At 26.2% G+C, this 13023-nt stretch overlaps 2 protein-coding genes across 17 annotated transcripts in view; one reads left to right on the plus strand and one right to left on the minus strand.

The window, feature by feature from the left end:
* The window catches only part of LOC129907662 (rho guanine nucleotide exchange factor 18), a 92207-nt gene extending 90472 nt beyond the window's left edge, over positions 1-1735 (plus strand). For 14 of the 16 annotated variants that reach the window (XM_055983956.1, XM_055983965.1, XM_055983966.1 and 11 more), the window contains 2 exons: positions 977-1065; positions 1128-1735. In XM_055983956.1, coding sequence (XP_055839931.1) covers positions 977-1065; positions 1128-1524 — 486 coding nt within the window. In that variant the 3' untranslated portion in view covers positions 1525-1735. The remainder of the gene's footprint in view (positions 1-976; positions 1066-1127) is intronic. The other 2 variants (XR_008771124.1, XR_008771125.1) reach the window with 1 other exon arrangement.
* Positions 1736-11039: 9304 nt separating this feature from the next.
* Positions 11040-13023, minus strand: part of LOC129921379 (zinc transporter ZIP11) — a 28708-nt gene continuing 26724 nt past the window's right edge. The window contains exon 7 of the mRNA XM_056003185.1: positions 11040-11447. Within this exon, the coding sequence (XP_055859160.1) occupies positions 11369-11447 (79 nt within the window). The 3' untranslated portion in view covers positions 11040-11368. The remainder of the gene's footprint in view (positions 11448-13023) is intronic.

Genomic DNA, 13023 nt, shown 5'->3' on the forward strand with positions numbered 1-13023 from the left:
CGACCCTAAAGCTTGAAAAATATTTTTTTAAATTGTATTTTTAGAAGAAAAAAAAATTGACCACCCTAACATCGTATGTTTTTAATATAATAGCTTTTGACAACACTTTTATGAGCTAAAATTAAGTAGAAAAAAAAATGTTCAAATTGGGTAAAGACTTCCGGACTTTCGGCGTTTTGAAATTTGTCGAAATATGGCAAAATTCTTATTCATACGATATTTTTTCATTTTTATAGACTATTTGCCAAATTACACTATGATAGTTCAAAAACCGACAGAGGGCTCTCATATTTAATTCGAGTATGCTGAACACGATGGCGTACTTAGTTTGTTTTTCTGGATTATGTCAAATAAAAAAGATTTTTGCGTTTGAAATTTTGTTTGTACATGCCAAAAATAGGGGTAGAACCCACCATTTATTTTCTAGTTTTTTATTTTTTATCAATTTAAAATAATAGAAAGTCTATTTTTGTTAAGAACTGTACTATTTAAAACAGTATTTTATGCCAAAAAATTTTTCTTCACTTCACTAATATTTTTCGTAATGAAATGCAGCACTTGGTCGCGCGACTTGCTACGTATAGCTTTTTGAAGTGTCGTTCTTTGGCATAAAATAATGATTTAAATAGTCATTTGATATATTTTTTTAAATAACTTCTTTTACGTACAGTTCTTCTAAAAATTAAAAGAAAGTGCACCTTTCGTTCAGCTAAATCAAAAATAAACCAAACTAAAATTATGTAGGAAATAACTAATTTTTACTGGATATATACAAAAACATAATTTTGTACGCAAATACAAGAACAAGCAGCGATGAGTAGAATAAAGCACCAAAAGAATCACACTTGGTATTAATGTTGTAACAACTTAACGTACAAATATACATAGTTTTGAATGATAGATGTGTAGTATAGTTTAAAAAATATAATAGTAATTACTACCTTCCCAAGGCAATACTCATAAACTCTCATTCTAGAACCAAATGACACCAAATCATTCAAGAACCGGAAGCAGCCCAGCAATAATTCAACAACAACCACAACAAACTGGTAATCCAGCAACAAGGTAAACAAAAAATGATTATTAAACAATTTACAATTAAATTAACATTTAATTTGTTTCTTTAGAACGAATACTTATCCGAAACTGCCGGAACGATACCGATTGCGTAACTCAGATGTTGGCCTTCCGACCAGTACATTACCCACATCTTTGGCAAATTATCATCCATCATCAACAACAACTGGTCGCAATGTGAGTGCCTATGCCTCCATAAATCCATCATCACCACCACCAATTGTTTCGCGTTCATCACCTTCAAACACAATGTTAACTCAAAAACTGAGTACAGCATCAACGTGTTCCACCTCATCGTCAGCCTCCACTGTTAGTAACAGTAGCAGCAACAATAGTCGTCAAACTTTAACAAATTCAGGAGGAGCTATTGAAAAGAAGAAGACTACTATTCCTCAACAACAACAACAACATAGCTCTCCACCAGATGAAGAGGAAATATACTTTTGATATATTCCAGTCGAAGTAGAGATCTAAAAGATTGAATATAAGTAAAAGAACAAAACAGGAATTGACGATTTAAATAAAAAAAAATAAATAAAATGTATTTTTAAGAAGCTGAATAAGAAACTTAAGGCTAAGCATTAAATATTTTCGACATAAGTATGAAAAAAAAAAAACAAAAAAAAAGGTAATTTATAAAAAGCTTTTTTCCTTTTCACCACAATTATTAAAACTTTTTTTTTTCAAAATATTTAACACTTAACAACAACAACATAAGACTTTAGAAAGCAACTTAAATACTTTCAATACTTTATTTAGCAATTCAATGCAATACATTTTTTATCTTTAGCGGACATTTATTTATATATATAAATTATTATTATATTGACTAACTTCCCAAGCGTATTTTAAGCTTTTGAAAGATTTTTTTATTATAAAAAGCTGTGACTTTTTCTTCTTACGAGTAAATATTAAAAACAAAAATAAGAAAAAACAAAATTGTTAAATTTAAAAATTTTATAGAAAAAAAAACAAAACAAAAACTTAAATATTTGTATTTATTATTTAGAGATAAATCGTTTTGTTTTGAAATTAAAATAGGCAAGACTTTACAAAGATACAAGCCAATACTGAATTACGTAATATTTTAAAAATTGTTTTAAAAAAGCTTTATCTACTAGGCTATTCTTGATAGGGCTAGTGATGACTTTTCTTTAATAAAAAAAGCGATCGATAAGTTTTTTTAAGGTTTCTAACGTGATGCTGCGTTCCAAGTTTAATATATGGCAAATAATTTGCCCACAAGTAGCACTTAAAGCTATTACCATGCTAAAAGCAAGTAATAGATTCCTGTTGTTGAAATATATATTCATGGCCGAAATTGTCTTATTGGTTTGGATGTTTTGTTAGAATATTTTCTCATTTGTTGGAACGGCATGTACAAGGTACATACAATCTTTATTGTCATTCAAATGAAAATTATGTTTCTCAAGATCATGCAGTGTTTTATTTTTTTGGAAATACTTTTCAAAACCTATATTCTACACAGGACCTGTTGGGTGAATTTTTTGGGATCAGTTTAATAGATTCTGGCAACCTTTACCCCGTTTGATCAGATCTATGAATCTCTTGAATACGATTCAATATAAGTTCAAGTGACCTCAACTCCAAAAATTAATAAAGCGTTTCGCCCAGGTACGACAGTACGACTTATATTGAATTATATTCAATCACTCCACTTAAAATAAAAATAATTTTAATAATTTTTTATTATTTTTGTTATTTTTTTCTTCGTTATTCTCTTGAATACGCTTAGAATACAACTTCAAGCACTTAAAAGTGCATAATATTAAACAAAATAGAAAAAGTATTAGAGTAGGCAATATGTGATGAAGATAATTCTTATGGTAGCATGAGTAACAAAGCTTGATCAAACTAGGATTGCAAAGATACATTTAGGGCCCTATTTAGACTTACGAAAAATTTGGCTAATCAAAGTTATTTAGCCTTTAAGCGATTGTCAGATTTTGATTGCATTGCGGGCTAATCGTCGTAGTTTTCTAATCGAAATACGACGATATTAGTGTTTCCCAAATCGTTCGAATTGAGTCGAACGTTCGACTTGCGAGTCATAATAGGGCCTTAAAACTAGAGCATGCAAGGCTCACTTTGTTCAAAAGGAGAGTCCTAAGAACCTCTGTGATTATCACACAACATTCCGATACGACCGCAGTTGGGTCTTACTCTCCTCCTAGAACAACCAAGGACAACAGAATTTCATCAATGAAATGATCAAAAATCAAGAGGCTTGCTTTTGCTTTCTGAGGTGAACTGGCAAATTCTATAAGCAAAAACCTAAAAGTATAATGATCTTCTTGAGATCTAGATCATAAATATGCCGAATAAGAAAAATGATATCCATCTCTCAAGGACCTTTTTAAAGTGAATTTTTGTTCATAGGTTCAGAAAGTCATTCCCAACAGACAAAGTTGGGATCACTGCGTGCTTTGTCTTCTCTACTTTGTCTTTGTGTTGTATTAATGTCTTGTGTTGTATCAGCCAATAGTCTCAGTTTCCAGTGCTGCAGTGTTTCTAGTCCGTACGTTTTATCTTCGGAGTAGATTAGATGCAAATATAATTGGTCTCCGTAAAAAAGTTGAATGCACCTATTTTATCAAACAACTCATTTTAAAACAAAGAAGTTTTAAGACTCTCTCTAAATCATTTACTCTAAGTAAAAAGATCTAAAGGGATTTCATTATGCACCTTGGATATTTTAGTATCTAAAAAATTGTCTTTGATGAAATTGCTTGTATCTTTTGAAGTTTATTATTAAAAAAAAATTCATTTAAAAAAAATCAATTCTTTACTGTTTATAATAATGATTTATTTACCAAAACACTAGCATATTCAAATATAATTTTAAATTCTGAGTGTATTTTGGCAGCATTTCCTGCCACCAGTGAGTGATGTTTTTTGTAAAATAAATTGGTACATAAAAATATAATTTTTTTTCAGTTGAAAGCACTATCAATATTGCAAACCATTTAGTTAGTGATTCAGCTTAGCTTTTTTTTTGTGTTAGTTAAGCTTATTTGTTTGTAAATATGTATTCTGATGTTGTATGTGCATCGAATTTGTTTTATAATATCCACAGAGTTATTTCCAGGGTATTGCAAAAAAAAAAAAAACTGTTTGAAAATATGAAACGAAAAAAGTCAAACTTAAAACCATATACTCATTATAATAAAATAAAATCGTTTATTTCATCATTTAACTAAAATTTGTTGCTCAATTTAGATCAAGTAATTAAAATTTGTATTATTTATTAACCTCATATCATTCCAGTTTTGCATTTAATATCAATTTAAGCAATATCTTTTCCAAAAAAAAAAAAACTTAAACTAAATACAAAAACATTCTTTCATAACGGCAACTGTTTTCCTATTAAATTTTTCTTATAACAAATTAAATTTGTACTTATTTTTTAATTTCAATTTAATAAATTATGTAATACATGTTTCTTTTTGTAAACTTAATTTTTTTTAGCGAATTGTAAACAAAAATATCCGGGAATTGTTCAAAAAATATCTTTATTTGTTTTATTTACAAATTTAAACAAGTGTTAATTAAACTAATGAATTATATAGCATTATAATTGTATAAATGTCATTCCTAACAAACATTATGTTAAAATCGCTTTTTCAGTTGATTAAGTGTAAAATTATGAAAATAAGCTATTTTAACAATTTTACTTTGTTACTTTTCTATTTAAAATCAAAAAAAAAAACTTTTAATTGTTCTTTTCTTATCCTTAACTTTGTGTTCTTGTTAGTTTTCTTTTGATTATACTAACTATTTTCTTGTGTGTCCTATTTTTTGTGTCTTAATATTAACTTAACTTATGTATGTAAATCATAAAAACTAATAATACTGTTAAAATTATTTTATGTTTAAAAATTTTTTTTTTTTAATTTTGCAAAAATTATTATTTTGTACCTATTATGTTCAGTACTTAATTTTATAATTAAATAAAATATCTTATATATGTTATAATTTTTTTTTTATTCATTTAAATAAATTAACAGTTAATAAATAACTTATTTGTTTGTTTTATATTAGTTTTTTTTTTTTTTGTGGAACGATTTCTTTTTTATTTTATTTGTTCAGTTTTTAAATTAGATTGCAAACGCTATCGTAAAACATAATCGCATTTTAACGACAAAATAATTTGATTGGTGGGCTTACTACGAATTACGAAAAACAAAACAATCACTTGTGACAATTTGGTCAATTTCTATAAGGTTTTAACTACGAATGGATTCTGGGTTGTTTTTTCGGCACTCGTAGAAAATATACGAAAGGAATGAAATTTTGCAAGAATTGTTAAGTCCACGCCAACGAGATTCCACCTTTAACAATTCCACGCGATAAGTGACATGGGAAGCCATTAGAGCACTTTTTTCTCAAGTTAAGAGTTCTTTTGAGGTGTCGAATCGGCTAGTGTGATATTTGAAAGTTGACACCCAGTTTGCAAATTTTATGTGTTGGTTTTTGGACTGTAGAGCATACAAAAAAGTGCAATTTGACTGTCCAATATCATTCTGGCCGATTCGGCTTCAGTATATCGAAAATTATAGATTGTTTTGAATAAAAGTTTCAATAGTTTTAAAAAAGCCTTTTGAAATATGCTTGAACGCTCACAAAAGGGCTAAGGATATTTGAAATTCCGGAAGACCAAAATTCTTCGACAATTCGGATGAAAGGTTTTTGAGAAAAAAAAACCATGAAAAACTTAAATTTTGGTAACATGGTAATACATAGTATAATTTTTGCTTATTTTAAACAATTGTTTATGTGAAATATCGGGTTATTTTTTGATAATGAATTAGTATTAGTTTTTTGCTTATTAAAAATTTTGAGTTCCTGGAAGGTGTATGAATTTGTTCATGTTCATTTAATTTTACACTTTATTATGAATGCAATTTGTTTAAGTTTAAAAATTCACTTTTATCAACTAAACAGTGCAAAGTAAATTGAATTAATGTGTTTCATCAATTCAAACAAATCAATTCACACACAGTCCTAAAAAAATCTAACACATTTATACAACATACTTACATTTATCTACTATAAAAAAAAAATTTAAAAAAAACGAATATCTCATCATAAAAATTATATTATTATAGCAAAAAGCCAACACTTATCTAAAATTCTTTGACAATACAACCATAATTATTATCTATTGAATAAAAATACAAATATGAAAATTGCGCATTTACAAAATAAATACACATAAATGAAAAAAAAATTTAAACAAAAAAAAAAAATTATTATAGATTATAAATATTGTATAACTCTAACATTGCTAGATTATAAAAAATCGAAATTATATTACGTATTATATATAATATATATATATAAATATATATTTTTCTTCAATATTTGTACATACAAACAATTAATTCTAATTTAAAAAAAAAAAAAAACATCTTAAACATCCACATAAAATTTACAAAATAGTTAATATTTATAAAACAGAAATAAAAAAAACTAGTACGAAATTTAGATGCTTCCTTCTTCACTACAAACAAAATATAAATAAACAAAATATTTATGTCAAACAATAAAAGCCAAAATCTTTCGATTAATTATGTGCTTCAAAAAGTAATTATAGATTTTAAAAACAAATCATAATGTAATGTTAAAAATAAAAATATATATATATATATACATAAATATATATTTATTAAATGTTATAAAATAAAGAAAAACAAAATATCTTAATATAAAAAAAAAATGAAGTTTCTATTAAATTTCATTCTTATTTTACTGGTTTCTTGTTGATATTTCTATTTACATATTATACACATGTACAGACAAAATTTAGAAGAAAAAAAATAAATTACTAGGATTCGTAATTGTGTACCTTAAATAATAAAACAAAATTTAATAAAAAAATATGTATAGTTTTACTTATTTATAAATAAAAAACAAAAACACAAACTTCTTCCCACCCCCACTTTGCCACAATAAATATTTAAAAAAAAATCTAAATTAAGTTTAAGTTTATTTTTGTTATAGATTCTTTTTTTCAGCTTTTTTATTTTAATTTTTTTATTAAAACTTGAAAAAAAAAACAAATTTTTAAACACTTCAAAAGACTTGCTGAACTATAGATTAATGAATGAATAAAAAAAAATTATTAATTATTTATAAGTATACGTAGTTAAAAAGTAAAAAAAAAATAAAAACAAAAGGAATATAGAGTAAATACAATTATTTACAATATACACATTAAAAAATATATACACATAATAGAAAACAGAAAAATAATAAATAGAAATGTTATTCAAATAATAACAAAAAAAAATTTAGCTGAGTTATTCTTTTAAAATTTACAAAATAATAAAAAATTACATAAAAAAAAAAAATAAAATACATGATGTTAAGTGTTGTTGTTTCTATACATTAAACAAATAGTAAGAAAAAAAGAATAATTCTCAGATAATGTTTAAGCATATTAACAATAAAAATTATGTACAACTTATTGTTTGTTACGCAAAAATATAATAAAAAAAAGAATACAAAAAAAAATAAAACTTATTTAGCTATAAATAAAAAGTAAAAAAAAAACTATAAATATACTGAAACTATTCCGCTCTAAAACACTGTTGCTCTTTAAAAATTATTAAAAAAAAAATATAAAATTGAATAAATATTAACTATGTGTTTTATTTCTTGTGCTAGGAAAACGAGGAGGCATGTAAAGATTTTTAACGCACTCTAAAAATTTTTCACATCTCATATCTATATTATGAAAGAAGTTTGGTGTTTTCAACCTTGCTTACAAAAAGAACCATTTTAATATCCAAAATAAGAAAAATATTAGAAAACAAATTGCCGCAAAAAAAGCTTCGAACATCGTTTTTGTATACAGAAAAATCTACATCTGAAGGCCAAAGTTCTGAGTTTGAGTTTGGAAACCATAAAATTTCATTTGTTCAGTCATTCGTTTGTGGTTGGTCGCTGTAATAGCATGCACAGTAGGGTGGGTCAAAGAAATCGAAATTTTTTTTTTTTATTTTGTACTCCGAAAAATCGATTACACACCAAATTTGAGCTCTTTATATTAATGGGAAGGTCCTCCGCTTCGAAATTTTCCATTTTTACATCAAGGTTCTACTAAAAAAATCATTTTTAAATCGAAATTGAACGCTCTACTAAAAACGCCTCATACACTTTTTTCGTTTATCTAACCGTTTAATAGATATTTGAGGTCTAAAAATCGAGAAAATCTTTTAAAAATTGCTAAGCGGAGGACCTTTCCATTAATATAAAGAGCTCATATTTGGTGAATATAAATTCTAGAGGTGTCTGGCAATCGATTTTTCGGAGTACAAAATAAAAAAAAAAGAAATTCGATTTTTTTTAACCACCCTAATATTACCGTTATAAAATGCTAAAAAAAGTAATTTTGGCTGTTTTCAAGGCAATGTTTTTATGTGGGGTAATTCATTTTGAATAAATTTGTAAATTTGTGATTTGATTATAAGAACGTATTTTCTTCTTTCAGAAACTGTTTAAATTTTCCCGATATCTCTTTTATTGCTCGAGTTAGGTATCTTATGTTTCAGTTAATGAGCCAAAGAGAAACTAAACTTCATCTTAAGTTTAAGTAACTGGTCACAGAATTTTTGCCACAAGAACCAAAACCAACTTTTCTAGAGGTTTTTGGGTTGTTGAACTCGAATCTGCAATCCGAAAAATTCTATTTGCCTTTGTTTTTGAAATATAACCGCTATAAAAAATCTTTTTTATTGCATTTTATAACGGTTACAAAAGTATAAACATCTTGGTTCTTGTGGCAAAAAAAAAGTTCAATTTTATTGACCAGTGTAATCAAGACTTTAACCGAGAAATAAGTGAAAACAAGCTCAAACGAAATATGTACAAATCGATACTCGCTGAATTTACTACTCAATTTTAAAATTAAATAATAATTTTTAAATCACGTGGAGTTTTTAACAATTATCGTTCGTAATTTTTAAAACGGAACAAGATTTTTTTTTAAAGATTTCTGGATTTATACATATTACTGTAAGTTCACTATGGCGTAAACTTCTTTTTTTTTTAATGAAAACTTCATTTAATTTCTGTTTTGACAAAATTTTATTTCCTTTATTCTTTGGTTTCGGTGAAAGCGCATTTTACTCGTGTGAAAGTTTTTAATAATAAAATTAGTTTTTCACTGCTTTACAGTTTCTCAATTGCAAAATTAATAAAGTTTGCTATCTGTACGTTAAGATTAACAGAAAACACGTTTAAGAGTTAAGGAGTTAACTTACCCTAAAATTTGGATTATAGTTTTAATTTAATTGCAGGGCTATGGCCTCCAAAACATAATTATTTCATAGTTGGTAGTAGTTAGTAGTCGTAATGCAATTTTATTATTTTACAATTTTAAATGATCTTTGTTTTACATTTTTCACAAAATTAAAAATAATCCTGGTGCAAAGCTGATGCTTTGTAGGTAAGGAAAACGTTGTGGTGCAAAGCCAGTGATGCATTCTTGAATTCAACCGATATCTTCATACAGAATTTGGTTTCTGTAAAGTAAAGTATATTTTATATGAGGTAGTGAGTTAAGATAGGGTCGTGATTTGACGTATATAGCTTTTTTTTTTATCAAAAGTACCATGGATTAATATCACTGTAATGTTTTTTTTTTTCTTTTCTAGATTTGTAGCGAGAAATTGTTCCATTTGAGTCTGTGACAGGGCTTTTAAAAAAACTTCAAGAAAATAAAACAAGTATTTTTTCTATTTACAAAATGTTAAATTTATTATTTTTTTTTTTTGTTCAATTTGTAGGATTACAAAATTCTAAAACTTAAATCTATTAAAATTTTGTTTTCTCAAAATAAAGTAAATATAATTAAAACGAAAATAAGTTCAATATAATGGAAAATATCTTAAACAGGCACATACATAAATTATATACTACATACATATTATGTATATGATAAAATGAATAGTTATATCTGGTATTGGTATAAGCCGCATTTTTAATTATTTTCAACAAATATTAATTTATTCAACTAAGGGCCAATTTTTCAATAGTCAGATAAACCTATGTTAGAGCTTATTCCTAGAAATAAAAGTTTTAAAAGACTATTCTTCTGATAGACTAACCGACGATTGAAAAAGCAGGACTAAAAAAAATTAGCGGATTTACCTATTTACTTTTGTTGCTTTAATAGGTCATATATTGCACTAAGGTCAAACTTATTTTCATTTTTTGTTTAAAAAGCCTTAACTACATTGGCCTAAAAATTTTTGATTTTGGTTTAAAATATAATTTGTATTGTATACAAATCAATTGCCCTCGCGAGAACAAACAAATTTTACTTTAATACTTAGCAAAAATTGGCCAATTCAGTTAAGCTTTTATAATTTATTTTTGGGTTAAATAAAGGTGCGCTTTAAATAATACATTATTTTTGACATTTACAGTTAAATGTACTAGGTAAAATGGCAATAAAAAGGTAAATTACACATTGTAAAAATATATTTTTGTGTGTGCTTGGATATATTAACTGATAGAAAAAACATCAATAGATAGTTTAAATAAAATAATAATAACAATCTTTAAAAATTTATTTCTTTAGTTTTATTTTTCATTTTATACTGTTCTTTACATTTATTTACAATTTGGTTCATCTTTAAGCGTAATGCATAAATAAAACAAGAATTAAAATAAAATATTTAGTTTGAACTGTTATACAATTTTTTTTTTAACATTATAACAATTAATTTGTTATTGTTGCATTATATATTTTTTGTTATATAATTTGTACAAGCGGCTAATTCTTTTTTTTAACTATGCACGAGGATATCTTGTTCATTGTTTCTATAATATTAAAAATAATAATTATTTTACATAATTGCTATACAAACTATTTTTTACTTATACAATAAAAAAATATATATATTTATATTTATGTATATATTATATACTTATAAAATTAAGTAATTTTAAGAATCACATTTGATAGACAATGAACTTGAATTTATTATGTTTTGTATGTTTAGGAAAAATGGAGAGAATGTTTTTTTGAATTTTTTTTTTTTTTTTGTTCTTGTAAGATGAAAGAAAGCAGTATTTTTTTTCTCATTTAAGTATTGATTGTGTTTTTTTCTTATTTTGGTAAAATGGTAATAAAATTATTTAAATAAGACATCTAGAATAGTAAATTAACAAATGGCGTAGGTATGAGTCTCTCAGTTAGAATACACGTTTCATATTTTCTCATCCAGACTCGTTCGGTTTGATTGGTGGTAGATGAGAATCAAGATAATGCAACATCTAGACACATCATTATAATGAAACCAACAATTGTTCCCCAAGTCGCTAGAAGGCCATTTCCACTGTAAAAGAAAACGTAGTTTTTAGTAATGATTTCAAAATTATATAATTTTTAACATTAATTTGTTTTTTTATTACAACTTAAAACTAAAAGATTGCCTTATTGGCACTATTATTTTTATAAAAGATTGCCTTGATGTGTTATTTTACAATAATAAATCATATAAAGTCATAATACAGTTTCATAAAATAAAAAAATGGTCATTGTATTTTTGACCGCACTTTGTATGGGAGGGTACCAACTGTGGAACGGTCCGATTAGCAAGCTCTCACATACAATTAAATTAATGTAATGTATGTAGTTCAATGTATGAAGAACATTTTCTCTTCCACTTGTCTTACTTTTCTGAGTAACCAAAAAGACATCGGAAAGATTCAAACAGGTCTTGAAAGAAGGAAAAAAGTTCTTATAGAAACTGAAACTATTTGTATTTAAGTTTAAACAAATTTCCTCACAATATGGCATAATCTCAAAAGTAGTCAAAAAACCAATTTTTTTATTTTCGTACGGTAATATTTCAAAAAACGAGAGCTCATCGAATATTTCTGACTTCTGGTTAGAGGTTAGCACACCGAAAATCTTACTTACCGGAAGAAGATTCACATTTAGCTACGAAATAAAAAAGACACTTTGCGTATAGATGTTTGTATTTGTATCTACATATTCTGTGTGATTATGTATCATAGAAGTCATCGGTGCGAGTGGTATTATTTAACCATGACTTATAGATTCAAAAAAGCCTACAAATTATTACAATCAACAAAAACGCAGCTATTTTCCGTTTTAAACAAAGAGCCATTGCTCTGTCAAACTACCGATTTCGTGGTCCTAACTAATACCGAGTTCTAAGTATTTCTCGGTACCAATTTGACAGTACTACGGCTTAGTCCTAGTTTGAAGAAATCACTTTGTACCGATACGATTGGTATTAGAATAACCAGATAGTAGCTTGATTTGAGGAGCTAGCTAGTACCGAGTCCTAACTAGTACTCCTTTCTCAAATTGAAGAACAAAATGGGTTAATAAAGATTTGAGTACTAATTTAGAACTAGTACCGGTATTTACGCTAGGAGTCTGTGAATAAATTGGCCATAAGCGATTGTATGTTCATTTAATTTAATCAAGACTAATAAACATAAGCATCATAGACCCTCTTAAATTTGTATGCACTCCCGGTTTCCTGCCAGTTTAGTTCAACAAAGTGCAATTAATAAGTAATTGGCTATATTTGAGTTTAAAAACGTTCTAATAAATGAACTACGTTAACTAAGAATGGAAATGATTTATTAACCCTTTCGAACCCAGCGTTTATCTCATGTACATTATTTAAGAATTCTTAAAAAATATTCTATTACATTATTATTATATAAAAAAATTATTTCTCAGTTGCCCGACTTTTTTTGGTGGTCATAAACAGTGTATGTAACTTACATGTAACATGAGAATAACACATTAGTTATGCTATTTTTTATTTCGGAAAATAACTTTTTGCTATTCATATTTCTTAGTTGTATTGTGTTTGACACGATAATACAGAAAAAAATTGTTTTAATTGATATTCATAATTTGGATTCGAA

The sequence above is a fragment of the Episyrphus balteatus genome, chromosome 1 (genome assembly GCF_945859705.1).
Source record: "Episyrphus balteatus chromosome 1, idEpiBalt1.1, whole genome shotgun sequence".
Classification (NCBI taxonomy): Eukaryota; Metazoa; Arthropoda; class Insecta; order Diptera; family Syrphidae; genus Episyrphus; species Episyrphus balteatus.